This window comes from Macrosteles quadrilineatus, unplaced genomic scaffold, assembly GCF_028750875.1.
Source record: "Macrosteles quadrilineatus isolate MER2022 unplaced genomic scaffold, UCM_ALF_1.0 Scaffold_7__1_contigs__length_78375512, whole genome shotgun sequence".
NCBI classification, from domain to species: Eukaryota; Metazoa; Arthropoda; class Insecta; order Hemiptera; family Cicadellidae; genus Macrosteles; species Macrosteles quadrilineatus.
In genome coordinates this window covers 41464668-41481437 of record NW_026542600.1, presented here as the reverse complement: position 1 = coordinate 41481437, position 16770 = coordinate 41464668, and the positions used below count along the sequence as shown (strand labels likewise).

The window sequence follows — 16770 nt, the reverse complement described above, 5'->3', positions numbered from 1 at the left end:
TGATATGTATTGTTCTAATCTGGATCCATAGCTAGTTAACACTTCTATTCCTCTGTAAGAAATATTTGAATAACAAGTGTATAGAGAAACTTGAGATCCTTATAGTCTGCAGGTTTTGGTAGGCAGAATTCTAAGTGATGTGTGTGTATTACGTACCATAGAATACGTAAACATTGTCAGAATTTTTCGTGAAATTCCCAACAAAAGTGCTCAGCAACATTTATTTCAATGAGTTATTAAATCAATACGATACGGGATTTAGGCTTATTTACCTAAATATTTGCAGTTGTTAAACATTATTTTCACCATTCCATAAGCCCAAAATACGAACACTTATGCTCAGTTCATTGCAATTCTACTTCTAATAAGTAGCAGAGATATCCAGAGTTCCAAACACAGTGTTTTTTTATACATAAGAGGATAAAGGATAAAAGCTTATTGGTTGAGATTACTTGTTTATAGATCGAGTTTAATACAATTGGGCAATGGATTGCTTTACATCATAGGCAAAATTTAACAAATCATATCATTGATTGCCGTAAAAAAACACACAAAACAGACGTATGGCATCGTCATATTTTACAATAAATTGCTATTTACATGACTGGATAGCTTAAATAAGTGATAAATTCGTCAACATCATACACACTTAATTCTATCAATAGAGATTTCAAATGCACTTTGAATTTTTTATCATCTAAGCATTTTACATTATGTGGCAGCAAATTAAAGATTTTCTTACCTAATTCAAAAGTAGATTTAATGGTAGTCTGATAATTACATTGGTGGATTCTGATCAAATGGCTCCGTCTGGTAAAATATGAATGCACTGAATTGTTAGCAGGAATATTATTAGTTTTTTTTTAATGTACAACAAAGAATCCAGTAAATATAATGAAGGTACAGTTAGCACACCAAGTTTTCTAAACAAATGTTTACAATGAGTTTATCTTTTTACTTTACATATACTTAGCGCTTTCTTCTGCAGAAACAGTAACTTTTTAACACTGCTGTCACATCCCCACACTACAATTCCATACGATTGGTGACTCTGAATGTGAGCAAAGTATATTGACAAACATAGTGCGTGCTCCTCGTCGCAGAAACCTTTCATACTCGAGTATAATTATAGGTTTGAGCCTTACAAAAGTCCTTACAAGAACAATGTCTGAAATGGCTTTTAAATTTGCTATTGGCTAGGACGGAGTTCTTCTCCTCACTTCGGCGATGGAAGAACTAACTCAATTCCATCAAAACGAGAGGTGTTCTGATACAACACATTCGTTTGGCTTCCCCTTGGATGTTGGATTACATTTTGAACTCTCTAGATTTAATTTCTACTCAATATTATTTGAGATAGTTTGCAGTAAAATAATAATTGATGCAGGTTTGAATTATCGACATTAAAATAGGTAGTCAAATTATTTGTATATGCCTACAATTCGTAAAAAGCATACTTAATATAATACGGAGTATACTTTTTAATATAATACGGAGTATACTTTTTTGAGACAATAATTTAATACTACTCTATTACTATCGGTATAAAACGTTTGCAAGGTTTGAACCTGTGAAAATACCATTTCCCAGAATATGTAGCCCTATAATTTATATTTTCCTGCCTAGTTTTGCCGAAGTTTAACTCGTTGCTTTGTATGTAGGCATCCGGACCTCCAGTTCAGAACGAGCCAGTAGACTTGAGCATCAAGAGCGTCAAGACCAACCCCGAGGCAGCAGTGGTGCTTACAGTGCCGATATACAGCCCCATACACCTGAAGCGAGGTAAGGAGCCCTTCGAGGCTTCATAGGTATACTATACTATCATACAAACGTTGTGTCTGTCCTAGAACATGTGAATTTAAGCTTCAGGATCGCATCACATTATTGTCCATCTCTGGAACGATTTAGCTTAAGTTTAAAGAAAAAGACCTCACAGCTGATTCATAATTGAATATTTTATAAAAGTAAGTGAAACCAAGTTTATACTATACTCGATAGAAGTGTTGTAACCTTTTTCGTCAGTAGCTCCAGAAAACGACATGCTGCCGAGAAGCACGAGTTAAGAGTATCATTCAACGGTCATCAGTATGTTCACCGAAATCATTAAACTGTGTTGATTGATCGCTAAGGTGTTTGCACGTAGAATTTGCTTGTCAAGCATCACGTCACTATTCACCACACGTAACTACAGATCTCATAACATATTTATGGAAACTTACAAGTAATTAATTATGCAATTGACAATAGCAACTGTTAATTCTGCATCGCTATGCATGCATGAATATTCCCCAAAATGGTGGTCTGAAGGCTGCCGAGTATTTTCAATAGACCCGCAATATTTAACACCTCCCACAAAAAAAAAAAAACAAAAAAAAAACATGAACACAGTTGGAAATGTAGGACAAGGATGTCACCAGAGGTCCTAGTGCACTGAAGTATTAATTATCATAACTTGTTAAGGTAGTGTGTGTTTCCCTCGGTGCTATGCATGCCACGGTGAGACGGTGAACGGTGATGGGTGAGGGTGATGGGCGAGGCTCGGGGCCGTGGGAAGGCGTGGGTGTGTGCGGGCGTGGACCAAGCTCGGGTGTGTTCGAGGATGTTTCCACAAAGAAGTGAGACTGAGGAGAGAGAGGGTATGCAGGTCACGACGCAGCTACAGCCGTGGGAACATCTCTACAGCACGATATGAGAGCGGTCCCCGTCACGCCTTGTGCCCAGCGACCCAGCGACTAGAGACGTCATCGAGTATATGCAAGCCCTACACAAGACTACCGAGTATATTGTATGCCCTACACAAGACCCGTCACTGACGTCATCGAGTATATGTAGGCCCTACACAAGACTATCGAGTATATGTATGCCCAACACAAGACCCGTCACTGACGTCATCGAGTATATGTAGGCAATACACAAGAATACCGAGTATATGTAGGCCCTACACAAGACACGTCACTGACGTCATCGAGTATATGTAGGCCCTACACAACACCCGTCACTGACGTCATCGAGTATATGTAGGCCCTACACAGCACAAGACATACAACTCAGACAAGATATAACACACACAACACAGGGCAAGTATATGTATGCCCTACACAAGACCCGTCACTGACGTCATCGAGTATATGTAGACACTACACAAGACTACCGAGTATATGTAGACCCTACACAAGACTGCCGAGTATGCCCTACATAGGACTGCCGAGTATATGTATGCCCTACACAAGACTGCCGAGTATATGTATGTCATACACAAGACCCGTCACTGACGTCATCGAATAAATGTATACAAGGTATTTGTCTGCAATGTCATCAAGTATATGTGCACAAGACCACCGAGTATTTTCTCCAACAATCATGATGTCATCAATTGTATATACGCAAGGCGTCAAGTATATGTCTGCAGTGTCACTGCCGTCATCAAATAGGCTATACATACACGTTATATTTATATAGTGTATGAACTTTACGAACCACATATTTCTTGTCTTGTAGTGAATTTACTTAATACCAACACTATGTCAAGTACACGTTATACTTTTCGTTCGCGGATCTTATTTTCGCAATTCATTTTCAAGGTCAATTGTTTTTACCACAACCTGGAGATGTTTCACTGTTTAAACTTTCATTTCTTTTTCTGTTTCTTAATAAGTTTTTTGTAATCGATTTGGACCACAAATGCTACAACAAAGTAAGCAGCAAAAACTGCGCCTCATTTCTAAATTTAGCTCTGTTTTTTAGTGACGTTAGTTTTACCAAAATTTTAAGATTTTGTATACGACCTCGGCATTTATCTACCGCATTAAACCGTATTAAAATTAAACTTGAGTAATTGTGACAGTTATGGATTTAATTTTTAAGAGTTAAGATGACCGTGTAACAACCTTGAAAGTAAATCAATCCAATTTTACGTCCAGAAACTCTTGTACAGTTTTGTTCACTCAAACTAATCACCGTAGGGTTTTGTCCCTACTGCATATTAAACTGTTTCATTCTCATAGTAAATGCATCCATCTGCAAGTACGCGAATGTAGGTTTCGGCTGTAGTCACAGCTGTTGTCGACTTATATTTTACTAATTGCGATGTCCCCCGCTACTCGCTACTCACTGCGAGGAAGACATACTCCTTGACCTATACTGTGCCTGTGGGCGTACTGACCTTGGTGTCTTCCTCTGTTAGTTATGGAGGTCGACTGCTTCATCCTCGCCCAAAAACGGTCGCCTCGCTCCCATCCCTGCTACCGAGGGTATCCTCAATTCGATAACTGCTACCATACAGGGTGTCCACAAAAGAATAGGTCTAGTTCAACTTCTTACCTAAGCCTTCGTTCCTACGTACAATGTTTTACATGTGTTGGTTGTAGCCACATGTTTAGGACATAGTCTACCGAACAAAATAACTTAATTACCAGGGAAGACTTTATTCAAGATCCCAACGAAATGCGAAAAACGGAATTTCACACATGGATTGAAAAGGAAGTTGTATTAAGTTGGGATCTTAAAGAAAATCTCTTAATTTTCTCTCTTTGATCTGAAAACGATGTCGCTTATTTACCCTTATATGAAAAAATCACACGGCATGATGCCACAATAATGATTACCTTTACGTTGGCCAACCTTGTCCATTGTGTATACTAGTCGACAATTTTAATTTTAGGGCACAACATCTGAACAAACTAAGCTACAATTGAAAACTCTTAACTTAAGCGCGGGTCTAAAAAAACAACACACGAAAAACACCTTACTTTGAAAAGTAACAGTATGGCTTATGTATGGAATTGTACTAGTATTACTAATCTTTTTTGGAAACAATGGGAACTCTATAAAACATTGTCCTTAAACCCTCGACATATCTTTCCCAGTGAGGCAGTCCTGGAGTTCATAATTCGCACCAGTCAATAATGTGTTGTGTTTTATGATTGATAGCACAGCTTGTTAAATCACATCCACAGTTTGAGAATTTAAAGCTGCAAAATCATTTAACAAGATTTATTTAGTTTACTCGTTGCACAATGCTGTTTGAGATAAAACTATCAAATGGATATTTTACATTTCGGTTTAGTTTTCTTGCTACAGTATATACAAAAGATAATAATACTTTGTGCAATAAATGAGGGAGACGGAGCACCACAGTACTACCTTTGTGACCTACTCACCGAGGTGGATATTAATGCCATTCAAGAGTGAGTCAAGTCTCGTATGAAATTAGGGTTTCAGAAAATTCAACTTACGTATTTGATGCTTTATATTGCGTAATTGATGAGATGTATCTCTATACCAACCAATGGCGAGGAGTCCCTGATAAACCCCGTTCCTTCGATCATGCTGGTTCGCGAACTCGTATGTTTACAGTTGGTACCAAATTTCTTGAAAATTGGATCTTTTTTACTTGAGCTATCGCACTCACACACATATGAATTGTAACGAATGGTGTTTTGGTCTCTAGGGCATACAAAAGAAAAAGAAATCGGCCTCGGGTCTAGGTTTTACCAGACGGTAATAGCTTATATTTCTTATCTGGGAAATTTGTTAAAAATACATCGCCGAATATTAAAACAGTCTTCTTAACTTACCTTATATTGGTGTATACACAGCAAGCCTTTTCCACAACAGGTCTAAATCCGTTCTTATAAATAGAGGTAAGGTAAGGTGTTAGTTCACAAATAAAATTACTGTACTATCATGAAATAAATTAAACATGAAGTTTTTAACTGTTTTCACGTTCAATACCCCCAAGAACCTATTTTTTAAATCAGATTAACGAACGTTTAACGCAGTTTTGTAGAACAATTGAGCCATTTTCTTCTTAGAACTGCATACGTAGCGTCGCGTCGTCCCTCAAATAACAAATCATCAGTTTGGAGAGGACGTGGTTTATCAAACAACATCAGCTGTCTGGAGATTATTTCTGCAACTGTCAACTGTCACTGGAATGTTTAAGTTATCAGTTGTTTACGACTGATCGTCGGTATTGCACTTCAGCACTTCAGGAAACGCACTTCACTGATGACTGAGATGAACTATGTGTTCCAATAATTACCAAGCGGAAATCAAGTTACGTTGACAACTTAACTGGTCTGAATATAAATTTATACCGTACGAACATTTGAACACGTACAAAACCATCGCTGAATTGATTACGTTTGGCTTTTGACTTTTGCAACTAAGTACTGTACTGTTATTTCCAATTGTCAAAATCACTAAATACAATGTTCCCCCCTAGATTTTCGAACCCACACACATAAATTCAGGCTAGCTAGAGTTTCGTTTTTTTCAGCTCATATCTTAGTGTAGTTAGAGTTTATTAGTCTGTTATATGAATAAAAAGTCATTTTGTACTGTCATGGATTATTTGAGTTTGCTGGGGTGATATCATTTGAGTAGATTAAAAAATATTAGTTTTAAACATTATTGTATCTCCTTTGATACACATAGGGTATGGTCAGATCTCAGAAATCGATGTTTGAATATCATACTACACAGAAGCAGGTACTTTTCCATCCGTATTGATAGGCTGGAAAGATGCCCTTTACCGTGCCTAAACACGGAAAAGTAACGTTATGCACTTTACCGCCACTATACACTATTTTGACGAACTTCCCACGTAAGGATTTAGTCCAGAAATCAGCTGGCTCACATCAACTACGACGATTTTTATTAAAACTTAAACATGGGGATGGAAATGTCTAGTTAATAGTCAAATGTATAGTATATGTCAATTTATCTGTGTAGTCTATTGCTATAACTTAAAGCACCGTCATTTGCTCAGATGCTATTCAGGTGATAAATAACCATTAGCAATCATTGGAACCATCTTTAATTGTAACTCATTGGTATTTGTTTGTTTTTCCATAGGCCTACTTGGACTTTGGGTTATTCTAATCTAAAGTGATATCATATTCTGTTTCAGAAGCTCCGATTCCGTCCAAGGAAGACGTCTTACCTCGATGTGCCTCAGCATACAGGATCAAGGAACCTTCATTGTAAGTCACTAGAACTGACTAAACAAATAACTCTTTACTGTACCGTCAAATGACGTTTTCTACAAAGTTTTAAACAGGAAACATTTTCAAAGCATTTGCTACGTAGTGAGAAAGTCTTATTTTTAAATTAAAGATAATACAGTAAGGTCTGTTTAAATGGTGAGGAAAACTAGTATGTGCTAAAAGGTTGTTTTAACCAATATTTACAATTTTTAACACTCTTTCTTCGGAAGAAAATAGGTTACACTTTTTAAAAAACTAAAATTAATTTCAGCATTGGAGTTTGGAGATAGCTAACAAAAAAGCCTATAAGGCAGATAAATAGTTTCCTCTTCTTACATACGTGAATGTTTCTTCCACTACGATAGCTTGAAAGAGTTTGGTACTATAATAGTAAGTTTTAACCCTTAAGTAGCTAGGAGTGTTGACTGTTAACACTGTACTTAAAAAAAAACACTCTTAAGTTTATTTGAACTTTTTGTATAGCTTTTAAAGTAAACTAATAACGGTACATAGATTTAAATCATAAAAAAAATGGGTTGCATGACAATTTTTCAAATCACAATTCTTTAAACTTAAAACTTGACTAACGCAATCACGGGGACATCATTATCGACACCCGTGGTCGTGGCGTAATCGTGAACATCTCCCGCAGGCCGCAATCATGGGTATATCAAACTGATGGTTTCAAAAAATAATGATCTTTTTTGTTCAGAAAAAATGTTTTTTGTCCACCTCTGCAGCCCTATAGTCTGCGGCCTAATCGGCCTAGTGATAAATCCGGCACTGCTCCAACATCAGATAGGCATACTGTAAAATATTCTTTGTGAAGCTTGTTTTTCTTTTTCAGTAGTCGTTAATATTATCTTACCATATCCAAAAATTTTTACAATATTGGCCTTAGCAAACATATTGAAAGAGTAACTTGGTATCTTTTACAGACTTTTCCCAAGTTCGAGCCCTCCAGAATATTCAGATAGTCTTCAGAGGAGGAAGATCCACAGATGTGATGTACCCGGCTGTGATAAAGTCTATACTAAAAGTTCTCATCTTAAGGCTCACAAACGTACCCACACAGGTAACAACCGTATTACTAAATCTTTCAAACTGCATTTCAAATTGACTTTGTAAACATACCAAATGAGGATTGTAAGATTGTTGAATGAGATTGTTTTGTCATGAGGTGAAAATACTTGAAAAGTGTAAAGTTGCAATAATGTACTAGTACTGTATATCCAAGTGTAACAACCTACTATATCAAAAATTCCAATTAAAAAAAGGTTTATTTCTGTTACGTGTTGTGTAATCGTTAAAGGCTGCCACTATAGTTTATTGTAAATTGGTTAGAAAAAACTGACACAATTTTGAAGCTGATTAAAAAAAGTATCATTATCATTATTATTATCACCATTAATTGAGATGGGGACGCCACCTAGGTGTGTATTTTTATTTTTACCCAAAAATGGGTGGGGGATGGGTGTAGAACTGTCTGAGATTATCTTTGTTGCTTTGTTACTGACTAGGCCGGGTACACACTTACCGGCGAAATCGCCGGACGCCAGAGAAAGTTGAGTTACACAGGAAGGCATGGGGAAGGCCACACTTCTCCGGTTCGGCGAAACCGCCGGTCCGGCGGGAAAATGCTCCGGCGAAACTGCCGGATATTCTCTACTTTGCCGGACCGCCGGATCGGTGGTTTCGCCGGCCCAGCGGGTAGCGGGGCATTGTGCTTTATGGAGATGAACACACATACCGGTGAAACAGCCGGACCTACCCCTGCCCCCACTCCTCAGTCGTGGTTCAACCCTCAAGGGTTATGGTTTTTTTTTTATTTTAGCGCAGTGGCAGTGTCCAAGTGGTGTATTTAGTTTTGTTTTGCTATTTAGTTAATTTAGTTTTTATTTTTAGTCTGTTAAGTTTTGTATCCAACATATTTGGGGGAGGAATGTATACTCACACGTACAAATAATTGATTTTCTTGAAGGCTTTAATTATGGTACTTTATTCCAGAGAAAACAAAAACTTACCTTAACGTCACTGCTAGCATCTCTTGAGGATAAATACAGTGTCTCATGTACGTGTCTTGTTTTTGTATTTGCACTCTAATCTTCGATAATAGCTCATCAAATGAGGGGACAGACATTCAAAAATAATTAAAAAACTTATTTAAATGATATTTCATTTCATGAATGTGCAAGGCACTATACCGTACACTTGAGTTCACAAACTAATAAACATGATAAACTAATAAACATGTGCTAATAAACATGATTTGATTTTGATTTGATTTGATTTTAAACCAGCGAGAATAGTCATGGGATTGAAGTGTATGGGGTTTTGGAATTTTCCAGTAAGTTAATAGACTACAACTTTGTACAATAACATCCAACATTTAATTTCAATAACTTTTATCACTCTTGAAATGTGGTTGTAGAGTTAATGACAAGTATATGAATATAGATATTTATGATTTTTAAAACCAAGCACACACCCTTTTGCAAACCATACAAATGCCTTTGATGATGGAATGAGGGAATGCAGAGTTTTCCCCTCATGACTTTTACGTTTCATAAAATGTTTTGAGCATAATTGGGGGAAAATATATATGAGGAGAAGGAGATTTCTAAGAGTAAGGTTGGTTACTGACATTTATATTTATAGGTTACATTTACTGACACCCATTAGTGGTTTGGTCAAAAATAAATTGCACTCAGAAGAAAATGCCTTCGCCCACTTGAAGGATAAGTTTTGCATTACAATATTTTGTAATCTTTCTTGTCTGCCAGGTGAAAAGCCTTACCGGTGCTCTTGGGAAGGATGTACCTGGAAGTTTGCACGTTCTGACGAGCTGACAAGACATTTCCGCAAGCACACTGGACAAAAACCTTTCAAATGTCATCTCTGCCAGAGATCGTTCTCCAGATCTGACCATCTTTCATTACATATGAAGAGACACTGAGGTTAGATCCTGTTGTTCATTTACTGTTGCTTGAGTTTGGATCTCAGTTGGAGAGTTTTTAAGCTCATTATGGCGATGGCTCTGAAATGTTTAGTGTTAAATGTAAATAGTTATTTTCAAGAAGCAATTTTTTGACTGGCCTACATTTTGAGGTCTAGTTCAGATTAATGTTGTAATTAGTAATTTCACTCATAAATGGGAGGAGTTGACCTACCTCCAGAAACTTTGTGTAGTTTTGAACACAAGAAACGTTGGAAAAGTCCAAAAATATTAGTAACATTTCAGTTGGAGAGTCCCAGTCCATAATAAATTGGTCATTGAACGGAGCGAGCGAAGCTCTTTGGGATCACTTCAATGCAAACACCATCACTCAATAACGGCTGAACACATTTCATCCAAACTTAACAAGATTACTTAGACTAATAGTAAAATGGTTTGTAAACAAACAAATTTCAATTAGATAATGCTAATGCAATTTAAAACGAACTTAAAATTTCCAATTTTTAACATTAGGCTTATAGGACTAAAGTAGCCATGACAGTTTTATGAATTAACAAGAAAAATGTAAACAAGAAAATCATCAGGTATTTCTGAACTTTCTAGACTTTTCTTTTAAACGTTTTTAAACCATTGCTACGATCTTAATAAACAAGAAAATACCTGTTACATTATAATCATCTCCTCCATCAAGAATACTTGGTATTAACAATCATAAATTATTTCCAGCAAAGAAAGCTGAGTTTAACCGATTGCAAGGGTTGAAATGAAGACAAATGTTTGTTGCACAGTTGAATTTAAATGTAAAATTTCCCCTCCTGTTTTTATACTTAGATACTCGTTTTTTTAATAGTTAAGTTACTGTTTTTTATACTTAAATACTATTAACCGATTGTAAGGGTGAAAATTAAGTCCAATGTTTTTGTTGTAGGCTACAGTTGAATTTGAATGTTATATTTCCTTTCTCTTTTTTATACTTTAATGCCCTTTTTGCATGTTAATATCAGATTCCAACTACTGTAATATTTTCCTGGTCAAAACTACCATAATCCACTTTTGGAAGAGGTATCTGAATAAATAACAAGATGTAGTAAAAAAACTAAATTTGAATTATTCTAATTTTAATCAATAAAACAAGAATTAGTTTGACTTTTTTTACATTTAGTTACTTATACAAATATCAAATCACGTTTGTTCCGCTCAACTTGGCTTTCACCTCTCTGAAAGCAATCCTAGTATATTCAGGATATCTTAAGTAGACATTTCCCATGAAATCCTCAGTGGATACAGCATGATTTGCCTGTCTCAGCCCTTCCCAGTCGGAGAATAATGTACAGTAGACTCCCTCTTATCCGGACACCTTTTAACCGGACATCGGTTTAAGCGGACTACACTCGGCGGAAATGACATCTCTTTAACCGGACTAGATCGGCAGGAAGTGGGCGGTAATGAAACGACTGTTCTCGTGGGAAAGATTTGAGATTAGTGATCACGTGTCCAAATAGAATGCTCTCCTAAATTTAAGTCGAATATCACAGTAAACGGCCCGTTTTAACGAGTTTTTAGTGACGTCGGTTTAACCGGAAAACCCGTTATCCGGACTGGCCTCGGTCCCAAGGAGTCTGGATAAGAGGGAGTCTACTGTAATCCTTTAAATTAGACCTGTCCAATTAAGCAGTGATTAGCAAGTGCCAGAAGATTTCTATTAAGACCTATTTCAGGAAAATCATAAGTAATTTAAGATCAAAGTACTTAAGGTTCAGAGCCGTCTTAGGTTAGTGCAACCCCCAGTAAAAAAAATCAGATCGGGGCCCTTATTACTGAAAAAGTAGTATCAGAACAATTATGACTAAAAAAATTTCAATGAATAGTATTAGTATTTATACTCCCCTTTTTCTTTTTTCATAATTTACATAATTTATGTAAAATTCACAGACTTTTAAAAATTTTGTTGTCTTTTACACCAATTGCGAGGCCCCTGAGGTGCGGACGCACGTTTTGCACCTGCCTAAAGCCAGCTGTGTTTAGGTCTAATCTCTCATACCAACCTACTACAAGACTATTTTGATAGCTTTGTTGAGCATAGTTAGAGTGGTAAAATTGTAAAATAATTCCTCAAACAGCGTTTTTCTCAGGAGTGAATTTTTTAACATAAATTATAGTTATAATAAGTGAAAGTGAACAATAAAAATGATTTTTTTTTCAGGATATCTACCAAGTGGAAGTCCCGACCGGTCCAGAAGGTTTCGTGTTTTTAAGTTCATCCAGAAGGTTTCATGTTTTTAAGTTCATCCAGAAGGTTTTATGTTTTTAAGTTCATCCAGAAGGTTTTATGTTTTTAAGTTCATCCAGAAGGTTTTATGTTTTAAGTTCATCCAGAAGGTTTAAGTTTTTAGTTTTGTGTAAAAGGATGCACTTTATTAAATAAGAAAGTGGTGGTAGCTTAAGAATTAAAATAGTGTTGCCCAATTAATTACTAGTATGGCCAACATTAATGTGGGTGCAGAACAATAACGTAAAAAAGACTTCATTCACAAAACAACTTAATCAGTATTAATCCTCCTTATTTGTACACTTATGGTTTTAAAAATAAGTAAAATTTACAATAAAATTAAACTCCAAAAGTTTACATTTTAACACTAATTGATGATGGATTTCTATTACAGACATATAACCAATAATTTATGTTCATTAATTCATTTAACATTAATGTTACTAAAAATAATATTTTCTAATTTTATGTTCCTTTAATTATTATCAACTCTTGTGGTTGAAAAAGGTCCTTTTTAGTGTGTTGTAAGTAAAATGGGTTATTTCCAGTCACTCTATGATACTACCAAGCGTGTTGAACCACCTTCACAACAATTTACTTTAGAAAAAAATTGTACTTTAAACTATGTAACATTTAGTTAATTTTTTTATCGATTAAGTAATTTTACGTTGCTTCGGTCAGTATAAATATATATAAAATAAAGTAGTGTATATATGTAATATTTGTTAGGATAGCTTTATTATTTGGCCAGTGCAAACCGCAGTATTATAAGGCCAGTACCTATTGCAGCTGTAAGACAGATAACTTGTTTATATATGTACATGAATACTTTTATAAAATAACTTTTGTACAGTGTTAATTTATATGGTCAAAGCAAATGCTATCGTTAATATGGTATGAGAACCTCCAGAACTTATAACAGTATATGTATGAATCAACTTATAACAGCAATAAATCTTGCTACATATGAAGAAAATGTCCTAATACTAGGAAAAGCCAAAGTTTTAAAATTCTTTTTATCTTTCTAAATCTCGAGTATTAAATGCTTGCCCAAGATAAAAGATTTCAAATGGTTTGCCAAGAAATATGCCACATATGTTTTAACCATACTCAGTTCCACATTCATTTTGTAGTAAACTTTATGAAAATGGCCTTTCTTCTATCAGATCTATACATGTTTAATTTTACGCTAATAAAAACACAAACAGCTGATCAATAACTGAAAAAATGTTTTGATGACAACCATATAATGTTGGCACAGCCTTTACTTTGGCTCTTGTTTACTACGTGAAGACATAGCCAGGAAATAAACTCAAAACCTTTATATAAAACTTACTTTATAAAAAAAATGAAAACCAAAGGTTGACTAGCCTATAACCTGCTAACTCATAAAACCCCTATTATTAAAAGGAGCTTTGAAATCCAATTCATAAAAAAAATTACTCAACCTTGCCTGAACTAAGGCTAAATGCCGATTGTGCTCTAACTGACAATACAATTTCTTCATTTACATTATCTTAAACACGAAGTAAGGATGGTATTTGGCTCTATGAAGAGTGCTAGTCGTGGAACTGAGCTTAGGACACCTTTGATTTTTTATTGTAACGATAAAGAAAAAGAAAAATGTTTAAACTTGTGTTATTTACTCTTTTCTTTGAACTGACAACTGATCTCTAACTTAATTATACTTATCATGCTGATTTACAAAAACTGTAATTATAAACACTAGGTTGTATAAAATGTGTATTTAAGGGTAAACCCTCACAATTGTCGTTTACTTAACCTGTACTATGACTTTGGATTTTTCAAGTAGATTTAATGATTTAATTCTAAAATATGAAAACTGTTTTGATTTGTGTTAATGTCCGTTAACTCTTAAAGAGTGGATGTTGAATAAATGTTTTACGGTAAGTTATCCATTGTGCGCTATTTGTTGTTATATCAGTTGACGAGCATCATTTATAAATATATTGTTCTATTTGGGCGTATTAATTTCAAAGTTACCTATACTCCGTTCAAAAAATTTAGGCAGTTTCAGGGGAAGAAATCTATCCCCTCCACATCTTGATCCTACTATTGAAACATGGCTTAATAGCTGAGATTTGTGAAAAAAATAATCAGCTGCCACATACATTAAGCAGAAAAAGTAGGGGGAGATCTTCCCTTCAAACTGCCTAAATAAGTGAACGGAGTATAGCTTTCTGAACAATCATCATCAGGCATGATTATAAAATAAAGTCTTCAGCAGTTCACTAAGGATGATTATGAAGTATTATTATTTGTAATCCTTGCCTGTACATTTGAACACCACATATAGTTCATCAGGTTAAGTTCAACAAAGATTAATTAAGTTTCTTTTTGGCCAGTCGAGCAGTATTTTTGTTTCAAATTATTACATTCTACTTAAGAATCGTTTAGATTAGGTATTGTATATAATTACATGTTATGTATATTTAATTCATTAGCTTTTCTAAGTATAAGGTGACATGGTGCTGATTAACTATAAGCTTGTTTTGTTTATAATTGATACATTATCGTAGTTTTTCTTTTATTTTGAAAATAATAATTATAAATACATATGATGATTAATGATAACTGGACCAGGGTAGGCAACCTTTGCTACACCTATAAGAAAATACATAAATTTTCGATATGGCCAATGAGTTAGCCATTTAATTAAGATTTTGAATTACTTTTGTATGTGTAAATGTGACTTAGGACTTGTATGAATGAAAGGGCAATACAGTAATAATTATTAGCTCTTTAAGGAAATATTATAACCAAATTTTACAAGCGTTTCAGAGTCAACTGTATAAAACACTGATTAGGAATCCAAATTTCAATATTAAATCAAATTCAAAAATTGAACAACTTGAAAGTTATTAAAGTGATTTTTTATAAATTTTGGAAATTTTAAATTTAAGTTATTTACCTCTTTAATCATATGATTCATCTTTATCGAACAGTATTCATAAATCCTTGTTAATTGATTCCAACTTCTTCATAACTTTGCATTTACGGTAACATCAGTGTTTCCCTCATGAATTGATTAAACAAGTCTGGGTAGTCAAAGACATCTTTGACAGCGGGAAATCAACTGCAGAATATATCTGATAGTTTTGGGTATTAGCTTCTCAGCAGTAAAGGGCTGTAATGTGTTGTTGGAAATCACTAAAGATTAATCAGTAATCATTACCTTTTGATCAGCTAATTTTAACAATTTTGAATCTCTAACAATTGTATAAATAGGTTGTATTGATTATTTTTACTGAAGCCTTGGAAATAATAGTGCAATTAGAACTTTTATCCATGTGACAGGAATGTTGTCAAAACTAGTAATTTAAGTAAGGTGCTATGTTAAGCCTCAATTTTTTACTAAGTTTTACTACTATTATTTACTAAGTTAAGCCTCAAAGGATAATTATCATTACTTAGTATTTTATTAACTTTACCCCCCAAAAAATCCAATTTGAAGTTTAGCTTCATTTTTTTACTAAGCTATAAAATCCTTGGACAGTAATTCATAAAAATCCTTATCAACCTTCTTTGACAGTGAAAAGTTCAATTACATCACATTTTACAAAGTTAAGTTTGTATACTGCAAGGTTACAGCAAGGTGTTATGTGTTATGATTGTGCAATACAAATAAATTTAGGCTTACCTACATTGTCACATTATATTATTTATTTAAAGTTTGAACAATATGTTTAAAGAAAAATAGCCTTGGGTATAATGGTTGGAATTTATTGTTTTGTGCAGCTAAAATATTATAAACTCAATTAAGATACATTTACAAAAGGAAGTAATAAATACTTAATGTGTTAATAACATTTTTTAAATTTATGGTTTCTTAGGAATTTGTTACTTTTATGGTAGTTTTTACTCTTTCCTAATGAGTACATACCTTTATTTCTCATTCGATTGTTTTGAATTCTGTTTCCCTAAGCAATCATTCCCTATTATTGAGATACAAATCCGAATATCGGGTTATTATAATGTTAGTTGTAGTAACCAATCAGTATAAAGACTATTGATCGACGTTTTTCATTAACAAACTCAGAAGTGATAATTACGTTGTAACTGTATTGACATGTAACTATTTAATCAAAATGTCTTAATTTTACAAGTAAGATTTTGACTAATGTCTCTAGTTTTGTCTTGAAAAGGTATAGTCTAAATTAAAATACAAATACAGTTTTATTTAATGATAAATATAAAATTTAACTTTGCAATTCTAATAATGAAACGTCAAAAAAAAAATTCATTCATATGTAATAACATGTGATAATATCCGTCAGCTTGAGCTTACAATCCGTCAGCTTATAATACTGAATGATCACATGTTAGTCAATTGTTTAAGCCTATGCAAATACATGTAGAAATGTTTATATTGTTTGAGTTTCGTTCTTACTTTGTATAGTATTTATTTACACAGTTGTACTGATGAGAAACTATAAAATGTTTTAGAAAATACAAATAAAGTTAAGAAACAGATATGCTAAAGTGTCAAATATTTCCTGCTTATGATTATTCAATCAACAGTAATATCAATGAGT

At 34.3% G+C, this 16770-nt stretch overlaps 1 protein-coding gene across 2 annotated transcripts in view; it reads left to right on the top strand.

The window, feature by feature from the left end:
- Nucleotides 1-16130, top strand: part of LOC128998209 (Krueppel-like factor 8) — a 56871-nt gene extending 40741 nt beyond the window's left edge. Inside the window, exons 4-9 of one of the 2 annotated variants that reach the window (XM_054424233.1) lie at nucleotides 1662-1782; nucleotides 6914-6986; nucleotides 7928-8064; nucleotides 9773-9946; nucleotides 12149-12185; nucleotides 12270-16130. In XM_054424233.1, coding sequence (XP_054280208.1) covers nucleotides 1662-1782; nucleotides 6914-6986; nucleotides 7928-8064; nucleotides 9773-9945 — 504 coding nt within the window. In that variant the 3' untranslated portion in view covers nucleotide 9946; nucleotides 12149-12185; nucleotides 12270-16130. Of the gene's footprint in view, nucleotides 1-1661; nucleotides 1783-6913; nucleotides 6987-7927; nucleotides 8065-9772; nucleotides 9947-12148 lie in introns of both variants that reach the window. The other variant, XM_054424232.1, reaches the window with a different exon arrangement.
- Nucleotides 16131-16770: the final 640 nt, after the last annotated feature.